Consider the following 19909-nt stretch of genomic DNA (forward strand, 5'->3'; position numbering starts at 1 on the left):
CTCAAAGATTTTTCTAAAAACTACTACAACAATAATAATGTCCTTAATTTATTGAGCTCTTACCTATACCAGCTTCATTGCTCAATGCTTTCTAAGCATTATCTCCCTTAATCCTTATACTACAGTATGAAGCCGGTGCTTTCATTATCTCCATTTCAGAGATTATACAACTAATATGTAGAGAAATCAAGGATGTATCTAGGTTAAACGTAACTGGTAAGAGGTAGAACAGCCGTTTAAACCCGGGGATATAAGGTTCCCAGGAGAGAATGCAAATGCCTTATGTTGCCTTTTCTGATAATACGCAGTCAAGATAAGATAAAACCATAGTTGGGACACGTAGGGAAGAAGAACTTCTGAGTGTTTTGTCAGTTTTATTGGGTGGTTCCGAACTAGGTTGTTTATATAACACATTTTGTACAAAGAAGTTACAATATTTCCAGATAGGAATAACCGTTCTCTTCCTTTTTCCTCCCTCTCCTAGAAATGTGATGCCCAAGACTCTGGATGGGCAAATAACCATGGAGAAGACTCCAAGTTACTTTGTGACAAATGAGGCTCCCAAGCGCATTCACTCCATGGCCAAGGACATCAAACTGATTGTGGTGGTGAGAAATCCTGTGACCAGGGCCATCTCTGACTACACGCAGACACTGTCAAAGAAACCCGAGATCCCCACCTTTGAGGTGCTGGCCTTCAAAAACCGGACCCTCGGGCTGATAGACGCTTCCTGGAGTGCCATTCGAATAGGGATCTATGCTCTGCACCTGGAAAACTGGCTCCAGTATTTCCCCCTCTCCCAGATCCTCTTTGTCAGTGGTGAGCGACTCATTGTGGACCCCGCAGGGGAAATGGCCAAAGTACAGGATTTTCTAGGCCTCAAACGTGTTGTGACTGAGAAGCATTTCTATTTCAACAAAACCAAGGGGTTCCCTTGCCTAAAGAAGCCAGAAGACAGCAGTGCCCCGAGGTGCTTAGGCAAGAGCAAAGGTCGGACTCACCCTCGCATTGACCCAGATGTCATCCACAGACTGAGGAAATTCTACAAACCCTTCAACATGATGTTTTACCAAATGACTGGTCAAGATTTTCAGTGGGAACAAGAAGAGGGTGATAAATGAGGCTAGAGAGGCAGAGGAAGGCTAGTGAATGGGTAAGGAGGCTCCTTGCCAGAGTCCTTGAATACCCCAGCTTCTGCAGCTTCACTTACTGGAGTGCCAAGTAGATCTCCTCCTCCTTCATGCAGCCCAGATTGCCTCTAGTGCTGTTAGTCGAGGCAAGCAGGTGGATCCCACGGCATCCCCATGGAGGAACCAGGCCCATCTGGGGAGCAGCATCTGGTTGACCAGATGGCCACCAGAATCTGCTGTTAATTCTTCTCTTCTGCTACTTAATCTAGCCTGAAGACAGAGGATAAATAGCTGTCAATGTCAGAGACAGTGCTATTAATGTTTATGCGAATGACAAAAAAGGTCTACTTTATGGGGTTCTCCCTTTAGTTTGGGGAGCCAGGGTTCTAGCCCTGTATCTGTCATGGGCACCTGCTGTCTCAACTTCTGCCTGGGCTTCTCTCCAGAATGCACTTTGTGGCTGAGTGCTCCAGGACTCCTAGGGAGCAAGGCCCTCCCTCTAAGGTGTTTCTAGTCTCTCTTTAAAGGCCTCATCCCACAACCCCTGACTTCCTCCCCCACCACATCGTGAAGGCAGAGGCATGCATGTTCCTCATCAAAAACACACACCTACACACACAAAACAAACAAAAAGGAAAATAAAAGCTGATGTCCCTCGAAGCCTTCTTTCCAAGAGCCCTCTAAATGGGGTTGGGTCTCGCTCTTCATGAGTATCCTGGGTTGTGGAGAAGCTTAGCATATGCCCTTGTGCTCAGATCTGGCCCACTGGACTGCTCTAAGAGTAGGGTAATTATAGCTGAGGTCAGAGCTCTGAGGTTGGCAGAGACGAGTGGCCACATCTTGGCGTTAAAGAAGAAATCCTGTCCTCTTGGTGGGAGGTTGCCTTACCTGAAGACCATCTCTCCCAAGCACTGTGGTTTTGAGGTATGTTAATGGGATGGACTCTGTCCCCCCATATTCAGTGTCCCCAGAAGGGCAAAGACCAGAGAGTTGACACGTCTGTTATTAGGAATAACCCTTAGCCATGTAATGGGGAGAGGAGCAGTCACAATTCTTCTATTTGCCCCCATACCACCTCCTCAGGCTTCATATTCTTTATTTAGAAATGGCATAGTGGGGTAGTGGCAAGAGGGCTGAGTCCATTCATCAGATCCAGTTTATGGGGATTGGGGGTAAGCAAGGGCTGTCTGCAGACACCCCCAGCTGAATGAAGTGTCCCTTCCCATCAGTTTGATTCAACTAAAAAGCACCATTTGACCATAAAGCACTTGTTCACAGATCTCCAAAACCAGAAATTGTTCTAGTAAAACTGGAAATTTGTATGAGTGGGGGGAGTTAAATCTGTTCAGCTGTTATTAAACTGTCATTTCTCCCGCTAAATGAAAACCGTGTTGTTATAAAGCTTAATGCAACCTGATTAATAAGTTTCAATGGTGTGTTTATGTTGATCACCTCCATCCTTACCCCTACCCTGGAATGGCAGAAGCATCCACTCTCTGGGATGGCCACAAAGTCTCAGATTCAGGAATCTTCAGAAGGTTCTGTCTGCAAGGTACCATGAATCTTGCAATAGTACAAAGCAAGTGGGTTCTAAAAGGGGTGCAGCTTTTCTTAACTAATCCCAGCAAGGAATGGACCAATAAGCCAAATTCATAAACAGCCTTACAAATTAATGTTTCCAAATAATAAAGCAGTTATTGAGCTGAAGGCAAGAGATATATCTGCACTATCAACGTAAAAGAAGAAACAGATCAAAATGCATACATATACATTTGAAGGAAGAAAATGCGCACTTATTTAGAAGGGCAAACTGTGGGACTCATGGGGGGTTTGCTTTCATAAGCAGAGCAAGGAGCGAGTGAGTTTTGGCCCTCACCACCCATCAGAGTCAGCCATGGAGTCTGTTCCAAGCTACAGCTTCCAGAGCTCGTTTCAGACCTGTTAATGAATCAGAAACTCTAAGGTGAGGCTCAGGAATTCATCCTTTAAAAAATATTCTTAGGGAACCTGAAACGGAAAGCAACTGGAGGAAAAGGCTTGTCTATGTATTTCTTTGCCTCCTCTCCCTCCCTCCTACCTACTTTTATGCTTTTCCTTTTTTGGGAGTTATTTCCAAGAGAGGTGACCTCCACAGCGTTATGGCTTCCCTGCAGAAACATGTGCCTTTTTGGAGTTCACTGGGAAGAAGGTTAACTGTTGCCCATATAACTTAGTCAGAGGAGAATCTAGTTGTAGCAATCCTTTAGAGAAATAAATGACCTATTAATCTAGCTTACTCTCATCACCTCCATTCTGGGCAGACACATATTCATTTGGATCCTCAGTCATACCTACTCTCCATTTTCCATCTCCCTGATTGTCTATGTGTCTTTATAAAACCAGAACACTCAGACTTGCCTCCAAAGAAAGCTACTAAACATGTGTCCTCACATAAATATGTTCCCAAAATATGACAAGCAAATCCACTTTGCAATACGGTTAGCCAATAGTGAATAAGCCAGTTCACCTGGGAAATAAAAGTGGAAAATCCCCCTTCAATTATTTATACATCCTTGCATACTGCAGTAGGTTAAAATTCCCTGGAGAAAGACAGCAGAGGGCTAAGCCTTGGGATCTTGGAGATTTTATATTTAATAGTGTTTGGTGTTACCGTTGAAAACTCGTGGTTCTGAAAAGAAATGCAAATTTGACATGTTTAAGGTCCATTTTCTTCAGTGTCTACTCTAGCATGATCCTTGTCACTCTGGGAGTGAGCCACTTAGCCATGTCCCCTTCTGCCATGTGGAGACTTGACGAAGGAATTATTTTCTATCCAGAAAAGCTAAGTCAACTTGCTGAAATAGAGTCAGGTTAATAATACTTCCGCCCTATTTAAACGTGAGCATTGCAACTCACAGGAGACTGAATTTTGTATTTGATTTCAATTAGCAAAGCATAAATTATGTTTAATTTTCTATCCCCCTCCTTTCCCTCGAATGGATGATTCATGGCTCTGGGAAGGCTGCTGCGTGTGGTTCAGAGATGGAAAAAGAAGAATTCATCCTCCCAAATACTGCAGCTGTCATTGCTCCTGTATTCATCTCTTTCTGCCAGTATAATTCTGTACCTGAAAGGTGTGAAAGCCTTGACACTGTGATGTAGACCTACAAGTTCAAAACACAATAATAATCAAAAACACTCAGCAGCCTGTTTATCTTTAAAACTGTATACAAAACCAAGAATTCAGAGTTGTAAAGATGTGACCCTTCTTTGGGATTCTCTGCAATTTTTAGGAGCCCCTCAGATCAAATTTTAAGTTCAGGAGAGTGTGGCCTGCTCAATCCCTTAGTACTAGGAGTCCAATCTGAGCCTCACTTCTCCAAGACCACAAATCTTTCCCCCTCATTCGCCCACCTCTTCACTTCACAAAGAACACTTCTCCATTGCCTCACTCCAGTCAGAAGAGAGATCACTGGGTTTTATCCTTGCCTCTGTTTTTGTCTTGGACAATTAGATTTATCAGTATGAATGATAGTTTTCGTATCTGTAAGATAAGCATATTTAATTCCTTTTGGCCTACCACCCAGGGTTTTTCTGATGATCAAGTTGAGTTCATAGATGGGAAAGTATTTGAAAAGAATAAAGTACTTCATTAACACAAAGTAAAGTGATGATGATGATGCAAAACTGATGGTGATGATGGTGGTGATGGTGATGATGATCTGTGGAGCTAATGTGATAAGGATGATGATGATGGTGATGATGCAGAGCTGATGGTGATGATGGTGATGATGGTGGTGATGGTGGTGATGGTAATGATGATGATCTGTGGAGCTAATGTGATAAGGATGATGATGATGGTGATGATGGTGGTGATGGTGATGATGATCTGTGGAGCTAACGTGATAAGGATGATGATGGTGATGATGATGCAGAGCTGATGGTGATGATGGTGATGATAGTGATGATGATGATGGTGGTAACGATGGTGGTGAAGATGATGATGATAATGATGAAGATGCAGAGCTGGCGGTGATGAGGATGCTGGTGATGGTGATGATTATAGTATCTGTGGAGTTAATAGTGATAAGGATGATGATAGTCATGCAATATGATGACGATGCGGAGCTGCTGGTGATAAGATAATGATGAGGATGGTGATGGTGATGATACTGCAGAGCTGATGGTGATAAAGGTGATCATGGTGATGATGATGGTGAAGAAGATGATTGTGAAGAAGATTAAGAAGAAAGAAGAGGAGGAGGAGAAAAACAAGTTCCCCAAACCCCTTCCAGAACAACATGCCTGTATAGTGTTCCAGGGAATATGTTCAGGTGAAAGCGCTGTTTTACTCATACCAAACAATGATGAGAGTGCTAAGAGAAACTGAAGCACCATTAATCAATGGTGCTTAAAGCCAAGGCCACAAGAAGAGCTCTCTATAAATGACATTGAATGGGCTGAATTTCAGACACACAAATGCAAAACCTTCTCCTCTACCCAAAAACAGGGTCTCTTCTCCACCAAATTTGTAGACGGGTTCTCCTCACCATGGCCTTTCCCTTGCTACATACCCAAGGTTCTTTCAGATATAACAAGGCTTTGAGATTCATTCATACAGAGCCAAACATATTCTCTTGAAATGAAGGTGATGGCGATGTTTTTGAGCTTTCAGGCTATGTATTCAGTGCTTGAAGCTCCCAGAAGTTTACATGGAAGACAAAGACGGTTGGGAAGCAGGGCACATCCATAAGAGTAGCTCTCGTAGTTTTCCAGAAATGAGTTGGGATTGAGGAATCTCCTTAGGTTCTTCCTGTAACAAATAAGGATGGAAAGAGATGAGTTCATGCATTTCCCAGTTTCTCAAAAGAATGTAGACTTGTCATGTTCAGACATAAGAGATACCTGGAACCCCTTTCTATAATTATGAAATGTCTTGCATGACGAAGTAATAAGAGTGCATTTTCTGTCATCAAGGCAGGAAATCAAGGCTAAGAAAATGTATGTGTGTGAATGGAAGATAAGCAAGAATCTCTAGTGTCCTTGGGCTATGGGAAAACAATGCTGCTCTAGAAGCCACGATGTTTTATTCAGTCTTTAATTCACACACACATCTATAGAGTGACCAGGTGGCAACAGGAAGAGATATGGGGAGGAGCAAAGCTGACTCACCTTGACACTTGACTCTTGGCGCTCCCAACCCAATGGGGAAGATGGACACAGACATAGGCTAAATGAGGAGGGACACACAGAGTGCACACGAGGTGGGACAGGGTAGGGGGAGGTGATGCAGAGGATAACCAACGAGGGGGAAGGGAAGATTTCAAGTACTTGTGGCAGTAAAGATCACACTCAGCATTTATTCTCATCCCAAATCATAAGACAACTCTTACAAAGCAGAAAGTGGAAGAACCTACCAAAAGAAAAGACAACAATGATAAGATTGGGTAATTAGGAAGATAAATATTTGGAAAAAAGAGAGAGAGGTGTGCATAAAGAACGTGGTTATCAAGAAAAAATATTTGCCTGGAAGGGAAGATGCTATCTCTTTTTGTTCAGTGACCCATAGCCAAGCCATTAATGGGGAACATAAATCCTCCCAGACTCCTTCTACCACCTTTGGTTTCCTTGGTATTGTCCTTGGTCCAAGTCAAGGGGTGTCTTTGATGACACCCTTAGGTGTCAGCTACTTGTTGATTCATCTGTCAAGAAAGAAATATCAAACCACTAAAAATTCACCTTTTCTGAAAATGTGCTAAAATAGATAATAGTTCCAATTAAAACAGACTTGCACAATTCACAGCTCTAATTTAATTAAAATATAAGGCAGACTTGGCATCTAGCTCAGGGATAATCAAGTCTTACAGCCACATTTTAAAGATGGGGACTGTGAGGACTTGGGTATACAAGAGACATTCCAAACTTTCAAAGGAAGGTAAGGACTGAAGTAAAACCACAAAGTGGCTGGCTCAGAATAATGGGAGAAGGAAGTGACATTACAGCCTGCCCTGGTAATAGTAGTAAACATGATTTGAAAGAGTATTTTCCTAAGCCCAGGAAAGGTCAGTTTGAATAGCTGTGACCCTGTCTAATCATTCTGGACTATGTGGAAAAGAATTATTTTGAAATAGGCAGGAGAATTGATATTGAGTTTTAGATACTGACATGGGAAGTCCTCCATGAGGCTGTGAACAGACTAGAACGACAACAGCCTTTCATGTTTGGGGATCAGAAAGATCTTCCTCACAGCTTCTTTCTGAGTGAACTTGTAACTCCCTGTTGCTGTAACAATTTGGGGGCATAAGTAGGCCTGAGCGTGAGATACGGAGCTCTTTGGTGTTAATACTTCTCAATCTGGTACGTCTCAAATATCACAAACCCATTCCATGGTTCTTTTCCAGGAGAAAGTAGAGATCTGCATTCAGACCAAACCTGGAGTGATAGAGATTTCTCTTACTAACCCCCCTGGTCCCTGAAAGTGCTCCCTAGCAAGCTTCCCTGATGAAACCTTCCAGGGATGGCTTATGTCCCTATTTAGCTTCTTCCTCTTTATTCTTTCCTTCCAGCACCACATATCATATGGTCTCCACTGAGAGAAACCTCCTGTTACAAAGAAGTCAGATTACCTATCCCATGAACCCTGGGAACCTGGGTCTCATAGCTCTTCCAGGGCAGGCTATTTTGACGGGAAAAAAAGGCAATGGAAAGTCAGAGAGGACATTTAGGGTAGCACTGAGCACTAGGAAAAGTTGATGCAGGAATCCAAGTGCAGATCAATAGTGGGGCTGAGAAATGTGGTGTAAAGAACCCTCAGAATTCATGTCATATGTCTTCATTATACAGATGCAAAATTAGGAATTACCTTGTCTTGCCTAAGATAACACAGAAGAGCAAGGCTTCCAACCTGGATCTACTGACTTCTAGCCCTGTGCCCTTCCCACTACCCTCAAATCAGAGATTCAGGAGATAACTCAAGTGTACTTAAAAGTAGCTTTGGCCCACAAAGGACATGAACTCATTCTTTTTTTATGGCTGAATAGTATTCCCTGGTGTTTATGTGGCACATTTGTCTTTATCTAGTCTATCTTTGATGGGCATTTGGGTTGGTTCCAAGGGACATGGATGAAGCTGGAAACCATCATTCTCAGCAAACTAACACAGAAACAGAAAACCAAACACCTCATGTTCCCACTCATAAGTGGGAGTTGAACCATGAGAGCATATGGACCCAGGGAGGGGAACATCATACACAGGTCCTGTTGTAGGGTGGAGGGAAAGGGGAGGGAGAGCATTGGGACAGATACCTAATGCATGTGGGGCTTAAAACCTAGATGACGGGTTGATAGGTGCAGCAAACCACCATGGCACATGTATACCTATGTAACAAACCTGCACATTCAGCATATATATCCCAGAACTTAAAGTAAAAATTAAAAAAAAATTTAAAAGATCAATTCATAAATAATCTTACCAAAGAAATAGCTTTCCCTAACATATTGGTCTTTGAATGTTTCTAAAAATATTAGGAAGGTGGCTTTTTCAAGAGGTAGGGTTTAAGTGTATGTGTGATTCTGAATGGGCCCCAGGCTTCTCTCATGGGAGTGCAGTCCAACTTTTTCTGATGGTCTTCCCAAAGTCAGAAGATGCTGATGATCCTCACCATACTGGACTGAGAGTGCTCCAGAGTCCTGCAGAGAGCACACCTGTGTGTGAACCTAGACCTGTGCATGTGTTTGATCAGTGCTCACAGTTGTCTGCTGCCTTGGCTGGCTCTACATCTCATCTGTCAACCAGGACTTAGAGCAGTGGCTTTGAGTAAGGAGCAAGATGGTGTTCTGAGGAAGCCATGAGCAATTATATCTATTCAGAATCAACTAAATTAGACACAGGAGGAATTTTTAGGCAGTGACAGTTGTTAAACCAAACCAAGGAGCTGTGAAATCGTCATCGTTTATTTCATTCCTCTATTATTGGGTAAACATTTATATATCATCACTATGCCAGGTGCTAGAGAAAGGTTGTGAACAAGGAGTTCCATTAAACTCTCCTCATGAAACTTTAATAGGAGAAAGATGTCCATCTTAGTACAAGAGCTGTCTAGCCAGTAAGCAGGAAAAGATAGGATGGTTTCTCGGGAAACACAAAAATCTGGAATTTGATAATTAAAGGGAGCTTAAGCTTTTGGATATATTGGATAACTCCTTCCTTTATATCTCAACTTGAGAGGAGAGTTGATATTACGTTTTTTGAAAATTTCTAACTTCTTTTTCCCTGCTCCTTTCTACCTGGAATAAACATAAAATATCGTGGAACAAAAGAGAATGAAATGATCTGGAACTGCAGGATTAGACTAGAAAGGGGTTGGAGAAATGAAAAATCGTGGTTCATGAAGGGTTGAGAGACCATTATCTCAGGTCCTGCTTGCCTCTATGGTGGGTTCACAGAGGCAGAGATGGGCTAATACACATCAACCTTAACACGCTTCTGTGCTGGACCGTGGAGGGACATGGTCTCCCTTTCCCACCAAATTTCAAAAAACTCCAATCTGTTTGGCAGATCGACCTCTATGCTTACAACTCATTTACACCTGTGTCTCTGTAACAGAGGATATTTACCTTTCAATGTCTTTAGAGGCTGAGTTTTTGTCACCAGTTTGTTTCTAAGATCATGGGAACAGCCTTGGGACAATCAAAAATCTACAATAAAGGCAAAAAAAAAAAAAGAAAAAAAAAGTGTTGTATGTTCTTTCTGACAATTCATAGAAAAAGCAGTATTTAGCAACCACTTTGGTTCCTTCTATCCCTAGAGAAAAGAGCAGGAAGACTTGAGATGAGCCTGCAGGTTCCACTGTGACTTTGCAAATCAAAAGCGAGAGACAGCTTGATCAAGCAGAAGATAGCTTCTTTTCTGTCATTTAGGGAAGAAAATGTTTCTTAGTTTTCATCCCAGTGGAAGTGCCTGTTGAGGGTGTCGGGGGAGAGGACCTGCTTCCATGAGTGCTTGGGAAAGGGCTTTAGAAATAAGGGCTTTTTTACACTAGGATTCCTGCTTAGAGGATAGGAAAAAGCAAGCCATAAAACAGGAACTGTTTATGCCGTAGGCATGAGGATGAGGACTGAGTCTAAATCACAGACTCACAGACCAGTCCCCAAGCCAGGATGAATAGCATCATCCATTTATTCTGGTCTGGATCTCATGGCAGAGAATACAGATTGGGGTCCTTATAAATTTCTGGTTTCTAACCTCAGCTAGGCACTCAGTTCTCCTATTTGCTCCTTTTATTGGTCCCTAGGAAGCTCCATTTTCAAGCCTCTTGTATTTGTTTCTGAGACCTTCCCCTTTTGTCAAACTTTCTGTCCCTACCCCTGTTCTCTCCCTCTTGTTCTCTTGGCCAAAGGAATCGGCTTCATGGAGAAAGTTGAGGTTGTCTCTCTCTGCCTATCACTGGACTTGGATTACCTCATACATTAAATGCATTCAGTAATAGTGCCAGCCTCATAGCACATGTGAGGACTCAGATGACATATATAAGGAGCTTAAAAGAGAATACAAGGCTGGGTATGGGGGCTCATCCCTGTAATCCCAGCACTTTGGGAGGCCAAGGCAGGTGGATTACCTGAGGTTGGGAGATCAAGACCAGCCTGACCAACACGGAGAAACCCCGTCTCTACTAAAAATACAAAATTAGCCAGGCATGGTGGAGCGCACCTGTAATCTCAGCTACTCAGGAGGCTGAGGCAGGAAAATCGCTTGAAACTGGGAGGTGGAGGTTGTGATGAGTCAAGATTGTGCCCTTGTGCTCCAGCCTGGGGAACAAGAGTGAAACTCTGTTTAAAAAAGAGAGAGAGAGAGAGAGAGGGAGAATTATAAAAAAAAAAAAAACAACAAAACACCTCAGTGGGCTTGCTATTAGTATTATTATGAATTTTAAAAAATACTAGCTGTGGCATGAATTCTTCATCCTCCACTCACATCTCATCATCCTACTCTTGCATTGAATTCTTAACTCTTAACCTCAAGGATCGTGGACTTTATTCATGTATGTTCCCCTTCTCCTGGTCTTAATAAACATCAGTCCAAAATAGAACATTTCATCCTTTTTAAGAAAATAAAATACAAAACCTTTCTGTAGTACTTTTCAAAATACCATACGACATCCCGCCTTCACAGCTAAAGTCTTTGAAAAAGTAGATTTTACCCTCTCTCAACTCTGTCAATTACTTTCATCTTTTCATACACCTGCCTCCTGATATCTGCTCCCATAAGTCTAATGAAATGCTTGATAGGGCCATTAGTGATGTCTTAATTGCTAAATATAGAGGGTGTTTTTGGCTCACATCTGCTTGATGTCTCTGTGGCATTTGATGCTGTTGGCCATCCCCTGGTACAAGGAAGCTCTCCCACTTCTGCTTCCAGAACATTCCTCTCTCCAACACCTCTCCCAGCTCTGTTCTCATCCCGTCTCTCCCTCACAGACTCCTTCTCCTCTTCGTTATTATTATTTTTTTAAAATAGGGGAGGTGGCTATCTTTGGACCAGTTCTCTTCATGCAGATGTTCTGAATGGTCTCATTCACTCCCATGGTTTAAACGGTGTTACAGCTAAATCCCAAACTTATATGGTGAATGGCCAGAGTTCCTAAGACGGATGGTATTAATAGCCCATCTAGGAGCCATCTACTCCCTTGTCTCTTGTTAAAAGCACCCTCGTTTTGTTTTGGTAAGAGATGGCAATGTGCGGAGGGAAAGAGGACCTCTTCTCTATCCCCAAGGAATGACATGTGACTAATCTAAGCAATTCATGTGAGCTCCTAATAGCCAGTGGAGACTGAGCAGTGGTCAACTCAGAGATTCCCAGAAATATAATCTTTAAAGATATATATATGAATATTCCTGTATTCATATGTATTCATGGTACTTAGATTATCAGCAGCATTTATATGTATATGTGTGTATATATGTGTGTGTGTGTGTGTGTGTGTGTGTGTGTGTATGACAGTGACCAAGGCTAAAAGGAAAGGGATCTATTTTTTCTGCTTTTGAATGCTTCTGTGAGAGGATGGCAGATGTAAGAGCTGTGGCAGCCATCTTGTGACCATGAAGGCAAATATGGCTGACACTGACAATTTCAGAGAAGAACCGATGAAAAGAGCCTGGTTCTTTGTTGGCCTTCTCTATCTACTGACTCATGCAACCCTGCAACTACTTCCTTCCAAGTTTTTTATCAAATATGAGAAGAAACATCTTCATTGCTTAAGATGCTTGCAATTGTGAATCTTTTTTGTGCATATATGCATATCCAGGTTATAATACCCTTAAAGTCCATAGGAAAGAAGAGAGAAGGCATGGATATTAGACCTCAGTATGTGGGAAATCATAATAACCTCACGATGTTGACTGGCATTGTGGGGTCAGGCAAGGACATATCAAACATACATTTAAAAAAGCAGCATTGGTTTCAGACATAGGCGAACCTTATCCAGTTTTTTACATTGCAATGCATTGCTTTATCCCCTTCCAATTCTATTCCTCTATCATCGTGAAAAGTCACATTTTGTAACACATCTTTGGATCCAGCATCTTTTTTGCACCACCACAGTTATTCAAGTTACAAATTCCCCCAGAGACTTCTCAAATTTGGGGGAGGTTAACGTATCACATCCAACCTATAGATGCTCTTCTCCCAAATTTTAGGCTCAACACATCCGAAGTCCCAAGTTCCTAAATCCTATTAAATACCTGACTGTAAACAACCCCCTTTAAGGTAAACAACCCCCAAAGGCTCTATTTTGAGTTAAGGACAAATACAAGAAGAGTAACAACTAACATCTCTTGAGTAATCCTGTATTCATGGTACTTAGATTATCAGTAGTACTGATATACCTGATCACTCATCCATCTCTCCAACACCTGCCTTTCTTCACTTTCCAAGAACACCTATTCTTTGTATTACTAATCCACACCATTGGTTACTCTTCATCCTCACATACTGGTTACACCTCATTTTCCAAGGCTCAGCCCTTCTTTATGTGTATTTATTACTAGGTAACCTTAAACATTCTCATGGTTTTAGACACTCTCTATGCTGCTGACTACAAATGGCACATTTTTAGCCCAGAGCTCTCTCTTGAACTCCAGATTCTTATATCGAAGTACCATTTGGTAACATCATAGGCATCTCATTCTTCATACATCCAAATCAAATTCCGGATGTCCTAAATCATCCTTTTTCTCCCAATGGTTCTCCATCTGAGTAAATGGGTACTTTTTGTCTTTCCAAGCCAAAATCTATATTCACTCTTGATCCTTTCTTTCACTTGTACTCTGCATATAACTTAAAAGCAAATACGTCCAGGATCCAGCGACCTCTCATTTCTCTTATTTAGGGATGTTAGATTTGGCAAATAGTTGCGTAAGACATAGTTATGCTAAACATTTGCATTTCTTTTGCTGGTCCTTTTGAGGTCTCCGCATAGTGGTCCACCTTTCACGTGTTTAGTCCCTTTTTTATTTGTAATCTGTTCTGCATCTGGGGCCACGTTAAGTGACAAGGGGAAACTGATTATATCAGCCCCTTACTAATATACTACTTGTGACTCCTAGATTAGTCAGTCACTTCTTGAACTGGAAGCGATGGGCAGCACAACTCAAATATGATCATGGGCTTTCCTGGCTCATGGAATAGATTTCCCAAAGGTGGCTGTCTTCAGATATAAGTTCTACCTAATAATTTAATAATATCAGTAAGCGTTCTCTTTCTCAATCCTATCCTTTTTCTCCTCTCTGTCTTATGATATTTTACCTCTGATAATCTCTTTTTGGCTTCATTCTTTGAGTTTATGCACATGAGATCACTATGGCTGTAGCCTACATTACTCTTAACAATCCCACAGAAGAAAGCATTTTTGTAAGGATTCCATCCAAAAAATGGGTCACATGGCCACTCAGAAACTAATCGCTGTGGCCATGGTTCTGGAGCACTCTCAGTCCGACTTAAGTCACCCTCGGGGACTGGGAAGATCCAGCCTCTACCCTTATGACTTGGGAAATGTAATTATTGAATAGGGGAACATGAATCTGAAAGGAGAGCCTGGGAAAACCAATACCATGTTTTTCATGATTCCTTGTTGCTTGAATAATAGATTCCAAATGCCCCTGTTTAGTGCTTAAGGACTCTTAACAGTCTGTCCCCAGACCAACCCCCTCCAACCTCCGATGGCAACTACTCCCTACTCAATGCTGCTGCCACACTGATTTTTCATCATTCCCTACACAGTTTCTGCTGTACTTTGTACTTGTAACATCTTCCCTACACTAATCCTTTCTTTCTATGCACAATATTACTCATGCTTAATGCTTTAAGACCTGGCTGAAATATACCTTTTGTGATTCCCTTAATGCTTTAAGACCTGGCTGAAATATACTTTCTCTGATTCCCCAGCTGAATTGGTTGTCCCAACCTCTGCATTTTAAATTCTCTACGATGCCACTTAAGATCATGCAATGCCACTTCTCTGAACCACTGTTTTCCACTAGACTGTGAGCTCCTTGGAGGTAGGAACATCTCATTTATCTCTGTCTCCCTGATGCCTGGCGCTGAGATTGATACAGGAATTACTGAACAAAGGGATGAATGAAAGGTTTACCAATCAAGTAAATACATTATTTAATGACGAGAGCACCAGGCAGAGTCTTCAATCTTCATTAAAGCCCACCTCTCCCCCCTTTATCTAGCTTTTCCAGTTGTGGCCTCTTTATCCACTGAGCTTACTGATCTCTTATAAAGAGGTAATATGACCAATAAATGAAAGAGAAGAGCTCCTCGTATTTCTGAAGAATGAGAAACTTCAGACTTTCACTGTATATTTTGCCAGGCTATGATGAGCATCTGACTTTTCATCTGAAAACATCATTAAAGACCTCAAGAGGTAAGATAAACAGTCTGGGAAAGACAGTTTTTTTTCTCTTTCTGCAACCCTTTGAAGATTTCACAACCTTACCTGATGCTCCTTTTAGCATTTTATCATCATGGATAAGAACTCCTTCTTTATGTCTGACTAAATGCCACCAGTGTGTAAACCTTCTTTATCTTAAGGTAGATTTCTTGAACACTTACCACATGTCAGGTGCTTTTCCCTCTACCCAAAGTGCTCTCTGCCAGATATACCTGTGACTTATTGCCTCACCCCATCGGGTTCCTGTTCAAATATTGCTGTCTCAGAAAGGCCTTCCCCATTCATTCCATTTAACATCATGATCCGTCCATCCTGGACCTCTGTTCCTTTAGCCTGGAGTATTTTTGTTCATAGCACTTCCCAGTACCTGTTGCTGTAACACAGCATACATTACCTTCATGCATTCAATTGCTTGCTACCTAGCCAGGCATAGTGGTGCACACCTGTGGCCCTAGATGCTCAGAGGCTGAAGTAGGAAGATCACTTGAGCCCAGGAGTTTGGGGCTGCAGTGAGATATGATCATGCCACTACAGTCCAGCCTGGGTGACACAGCCAGACCCTGTCAAAAAAAAACAAAACAAAACAAACAAACAAAAAAAACTGTTTACTATCTACCTCTTCCACTAGAATATAAGCCACAAGAGGCCAGGGACCCGCTGGCTTTTGTGTGCCACTCTGTCCTGGGCTCCTACAGTCATGCTTGGCATAAAGTAAGCACTCCATAAATATTAGCCAAGTGAACGAAGAAATACCACACACTTCAAGGATGATTGAACTCTATTTTACCCAACAACTCTATGAGGTAGTCTATAATGTCATTCCATTTTACAGATGAGGAAACTGCGATTCACATGAGTTAAGACGTCACCTTAAGCTTACGTAACTAAGACGTGGCAGAGTTAAGATTCCATCCCAGGATTTAGTTGAGCATTTCTCCCTTTGGTGCTTCTCTGGGGTTCACTAGGTAAGCAGAGATCGGATTTTATAGTCATCTCAAGTGCATAGTGGGACATTTGCCCATTATGCCAGCCAGCCACTCTCTGTCACCATGGAGGAAAGAGATTTACTGAGCTATTGCTGGACTGACACAGATGAGCTATGATACTGACTTAACTTTGCAACCTGCAGCTTATAAATCGCTTTTCAATCCATGATGTCATGTGACTCTGATTTAGGTTATGAACCCCGTTCTGCAGAATAAGGTCATCTGTCTTAGGACGTTTTCCAGCTCAGCCTGGTTTCCTTTTGCCTCCCTTCTCCCACGTAGGGAACAGCCTATAGCCAAGTGGGGAGTGTACAGGAAAAATGGCCACTTACAGCCAGTAGATTCTGACAACCAGGCGGCAGAGGCTGTTGGCCTTTTTTGCCCAATGGAATTTCTTGAAAGTACTTAACTTACTTGACTTGCTTGATAAAGCCCATTCCGTTTGCAGGATTCCTTCTCCTCCTTTAAAACAGTCTTTACAACAGTATATTGCATTCAAACAGATAGGCAATTTCTCATGGACAGCCAGCGTTGCTAAATATGACCTTGGGAAGAGGCTCCCAAATGACAATATTCTAGCTAATGATTCCTGGGTGCCTGAACATTATTCTAGCTAATGCTCCAAATGAGACCGTGGAATCTCCAGAGAGTTGCAGCAAGAGACAAGTGCTTGGTGCCATAGAGTGAACATCACCCAGAGGGAAATGACTACCTCTAATCAGAGATGAATTTCTTGGACCATGGGGGAATGGCCCAGATAATCTGCTACTCAGGAAAATTACTGAAGTGTACCAGACTGTGAAACAATGAATTCCAATAATCTTAAAAATCAAAGTTAAGAAATACAAAGGATATTGGGGATACATTTTGGGTTGGGCCGTCCAAACATTTGTATGAAACATAATGTTAGTCCTCAGACCAAATTCAGCTTGCAGAACTATTGTATATCGCCTGCGCCATTCTGCCATTTTTCTACTGAGTTGCTTGTAGGTAGGGTGCAGGCCACTTTGTCTCAATCTGCACAAGTTCTTAGACTTTTACACCAGCCTGCCTTACAATATGTGCCTTCCCCTAAAGGGTTCATGATTTAATAATATAGATAGGGAGTTCTGATGAAGCAAAAGAGTGTTTTCTAGGTTTGTAAATCATTGGATTAAAAATAAGACTAGCATTTGTAGCTGGACATGGTGGTGCATACCTGTAGACCCAGCTACTTGGGAGGCTGAGGTACAAGAATCGCTTGAACCTGGGAGGTGAAGGTTGTAGTGAGTCAAGCTTGCACCACTGCATTCCAGCCTGGTTGAAACAGTGAGACTCTGTCTCAAATAAAAAAAGAAACCAGAAATCAAAAACAATAACATAGAACTAGCATTTGATCTAGCTATCCTGCTATTGGGTATCTACCCAAAGGAAAAGAAATCATTATATATAAAACATACCTGCATTTGTATGTGTATTGCAGCACTATTCACAATAGCAAAGATATGGAATTAAACTAAGAGTTCATCCACAGATGATTGGATACAGAAAACGTGGTGTGTGTGTGTGTGTGTGTGTGTGTGTACATACAATATATTGTATGATCTAGCTATCCCACTGTTGGGTATCTACCCAAAGGAAATATAGATATATACACAAGATATACATATATACACAATATGTTGTGTATGTATACACTACATATACACATAACATTTATGTATTATATATATATAATGGAATATTGTTCAATCATAACAAAAGGTATCAAAGAATTAGACATCTTTTGCAGCAACATGGATGGAACTGGAGGCCATTATCAAGTGAAATAACTCAGAAACAAAAATTCAAATATTGCATGTTCTCACTCACAGGTAGGAGGTAAATGGTGTGTACACATGTACATAGAGTGTGAAATAATGGACACTGGAGACTCAGAAAGATGGAGGAGTGGGAGAGGTGAGGGGTGAGAAATTGCTTAGTGGGTACAATATACAATGTTTGGGTAATAGTTACACTACAAGCCCAGACTTTACCACTATGCAATATATCCATGTGATAAAACTGCACTTGTACCCGTTAAATTTATACAAATTTTATCTATACATTAAATTTATATATTATATATAGTAATATATAGCATTACATTATATATAAATATATAATATATAGACTTACTATATATGCATGTATTATATATTATATAAATAAATATAAATTTAAATAATATATAAATGTATAATTTAAATTTATCAGATACATTTATAATATATAAATGGATAATATCTAAATTTATATATAAAATATTATAATATATAATTATATATATAAAATATAAATGTAAATACATATAAATTTATATATTTATATTTCTTATGTATTTAATTTTTGTTTATAAAGAGAAACAATGATACCCAGAATTTCAGAAGCATCTTTCAATTTTCTTTCCAGAGTATATTCTCACTTGCTTTCTTATTGGCTGCTCACAGTATCCCTGTAAGACGTTGGTTCTCGAACTCTAGCCTGTATAAGAATTACTTTTGATTTTTTTTTTTTTTACACCACTTCTCTTCACTCACAGGCGGGTGTTGAACAATGAGAACACATGGACACGGAGGGGGGCATCACACACTGGGGTCTGTGGGGGGGAATTAGCGGGGAGACAGCGGGGAGTGGGGAGTTGGGGAGGGATAACATGGGGAGAAATGTCAGATATAGGTGATGGGGAGGAAGGCAGCAAACCACATTGCCATGTATGTACCTATGCAACAAGCTTGCATGTTCTTCACATGTACCCCAAAACCTAAAACACAATAAAAAATATATTTAAAAAATTATCTGAAAATGCATCAAAACACAAATATCTGGTCCATACCCCTAGAGATTCTCTTTTAATCATTTCGAGGCAAGGCTTGAAATTCTGCATTTTTAAAAGCTTTGAAGAATGCAGATGCTGCTGGTTCACAAACCACAACTTTTATAAAAAGCAGGGGAAAGATTATCATGTCCATTTCATAGATGCAGACACTGGTTATCACAGAAGGTTTGTAGAAGACACTGAGAGCCTCTGTGCAGCAAACAAGAGCAACTCATTTCTCTCCTGGTCGTGCATAGAGGGCGCCAGGAAGGGCCATCCAAGCTCGAGTAAAACTTTAGCAAAACGTTTGATAAATTCATTTCTGTTGCTCCATTTCTCCCATACCTCTGGGCTAGCTGGGTGGAGAGAACCAGAGGTGAGCTAACGTGTTGTAATGAATATTTCCACAAGTTCATTAAGGAAAGACGTATCGGGGATAATGAGAAAGCAATTTTTTTCTCTACTTCCACTGCTAAGGTTAAGAGCGCCCAAGGTGAGAGCTAAGCCATCCGCAAGCTGCCTTTCTCCATCTTTCCCTTGATGTTGATTAAGGATAATTTATTGCAGATTCAATTTGAAGATTGAGAGTGGGGTGGGTGGTGTTGGTGGTGAAGGGAAAGAAGGAAGGCCTACATTCCAATTGATGAGACTGCACAACAAAATTTTTTTTTTCAAAATTATTTATCTCTTTACGGGACCCATGTTTACCTCCATTTTGGGCAATTGATTTCACAGCACGTTGTATTGTGGAGCATGATAAAACCATGCAAAAAAAAAATTTATCCATAAAATTAGGAAGTAGTGAGCTATAAAATTGCTAATTATTTTCTAGTAAATTTACTTTTAAATAACTTTAGGCATCAATTACAGGCACCATTAGGCACCATTAAGCACTGGGTGTGTTTACCAAACAAGGGCAGTGCATTGCTGATTCTTGTCCCATCCGCATGGCCTCATCATTCAAGTGCAGCCCCGACCTGCAACCCCCTCCCCAGGCCTCCTAACAGACACAGCTTCAGTTCCA

The 19909-nt window shown here is 41.2% G+C and overlaps 1 protein-coding gene across 1 annotated transcript in view; it reads left to right on the forward strand.

The window, feature by feature from the left end:
* Nucleotides 1–2547, forward strand: part of HS3ST4 (heparan sulfate-glucosamine 3-sulfotransferase 4) — a 433722-nt gene extending 431175 nt beyond the window's left edge. The window contains exon 2 of the mRNA XM_032243001.1: nt 485–2547. Coding sequence (XP_032098892.1) covers nt 485–1121 — 637 coding nt within the window. The 3' untranslated portion in view covers nt 1122–2547. The remainder of the gene's footprint in view (nt 1–484) is intronic.
* Nucleotides 2548–19909: the final 17362 nt, after the last annotated feature.

The sequence above is a fragment of the Sapajus apella genome, unplaced genomic scaffold, assembly GCF_009761245.1.
Source record: "Sapajus apella isolate SASKATOON/1434 unplaced genomic scaffold, GSC_monkey_1.0 scaffold51, whole genome shotgun sequence".
Taxonomy (NCBI): domain Eukaryota; kingdom Metazoa; phylum Chordata; class Mammalia; order Primates; family Cebidae; genus Sapajus; species Sapajus apella.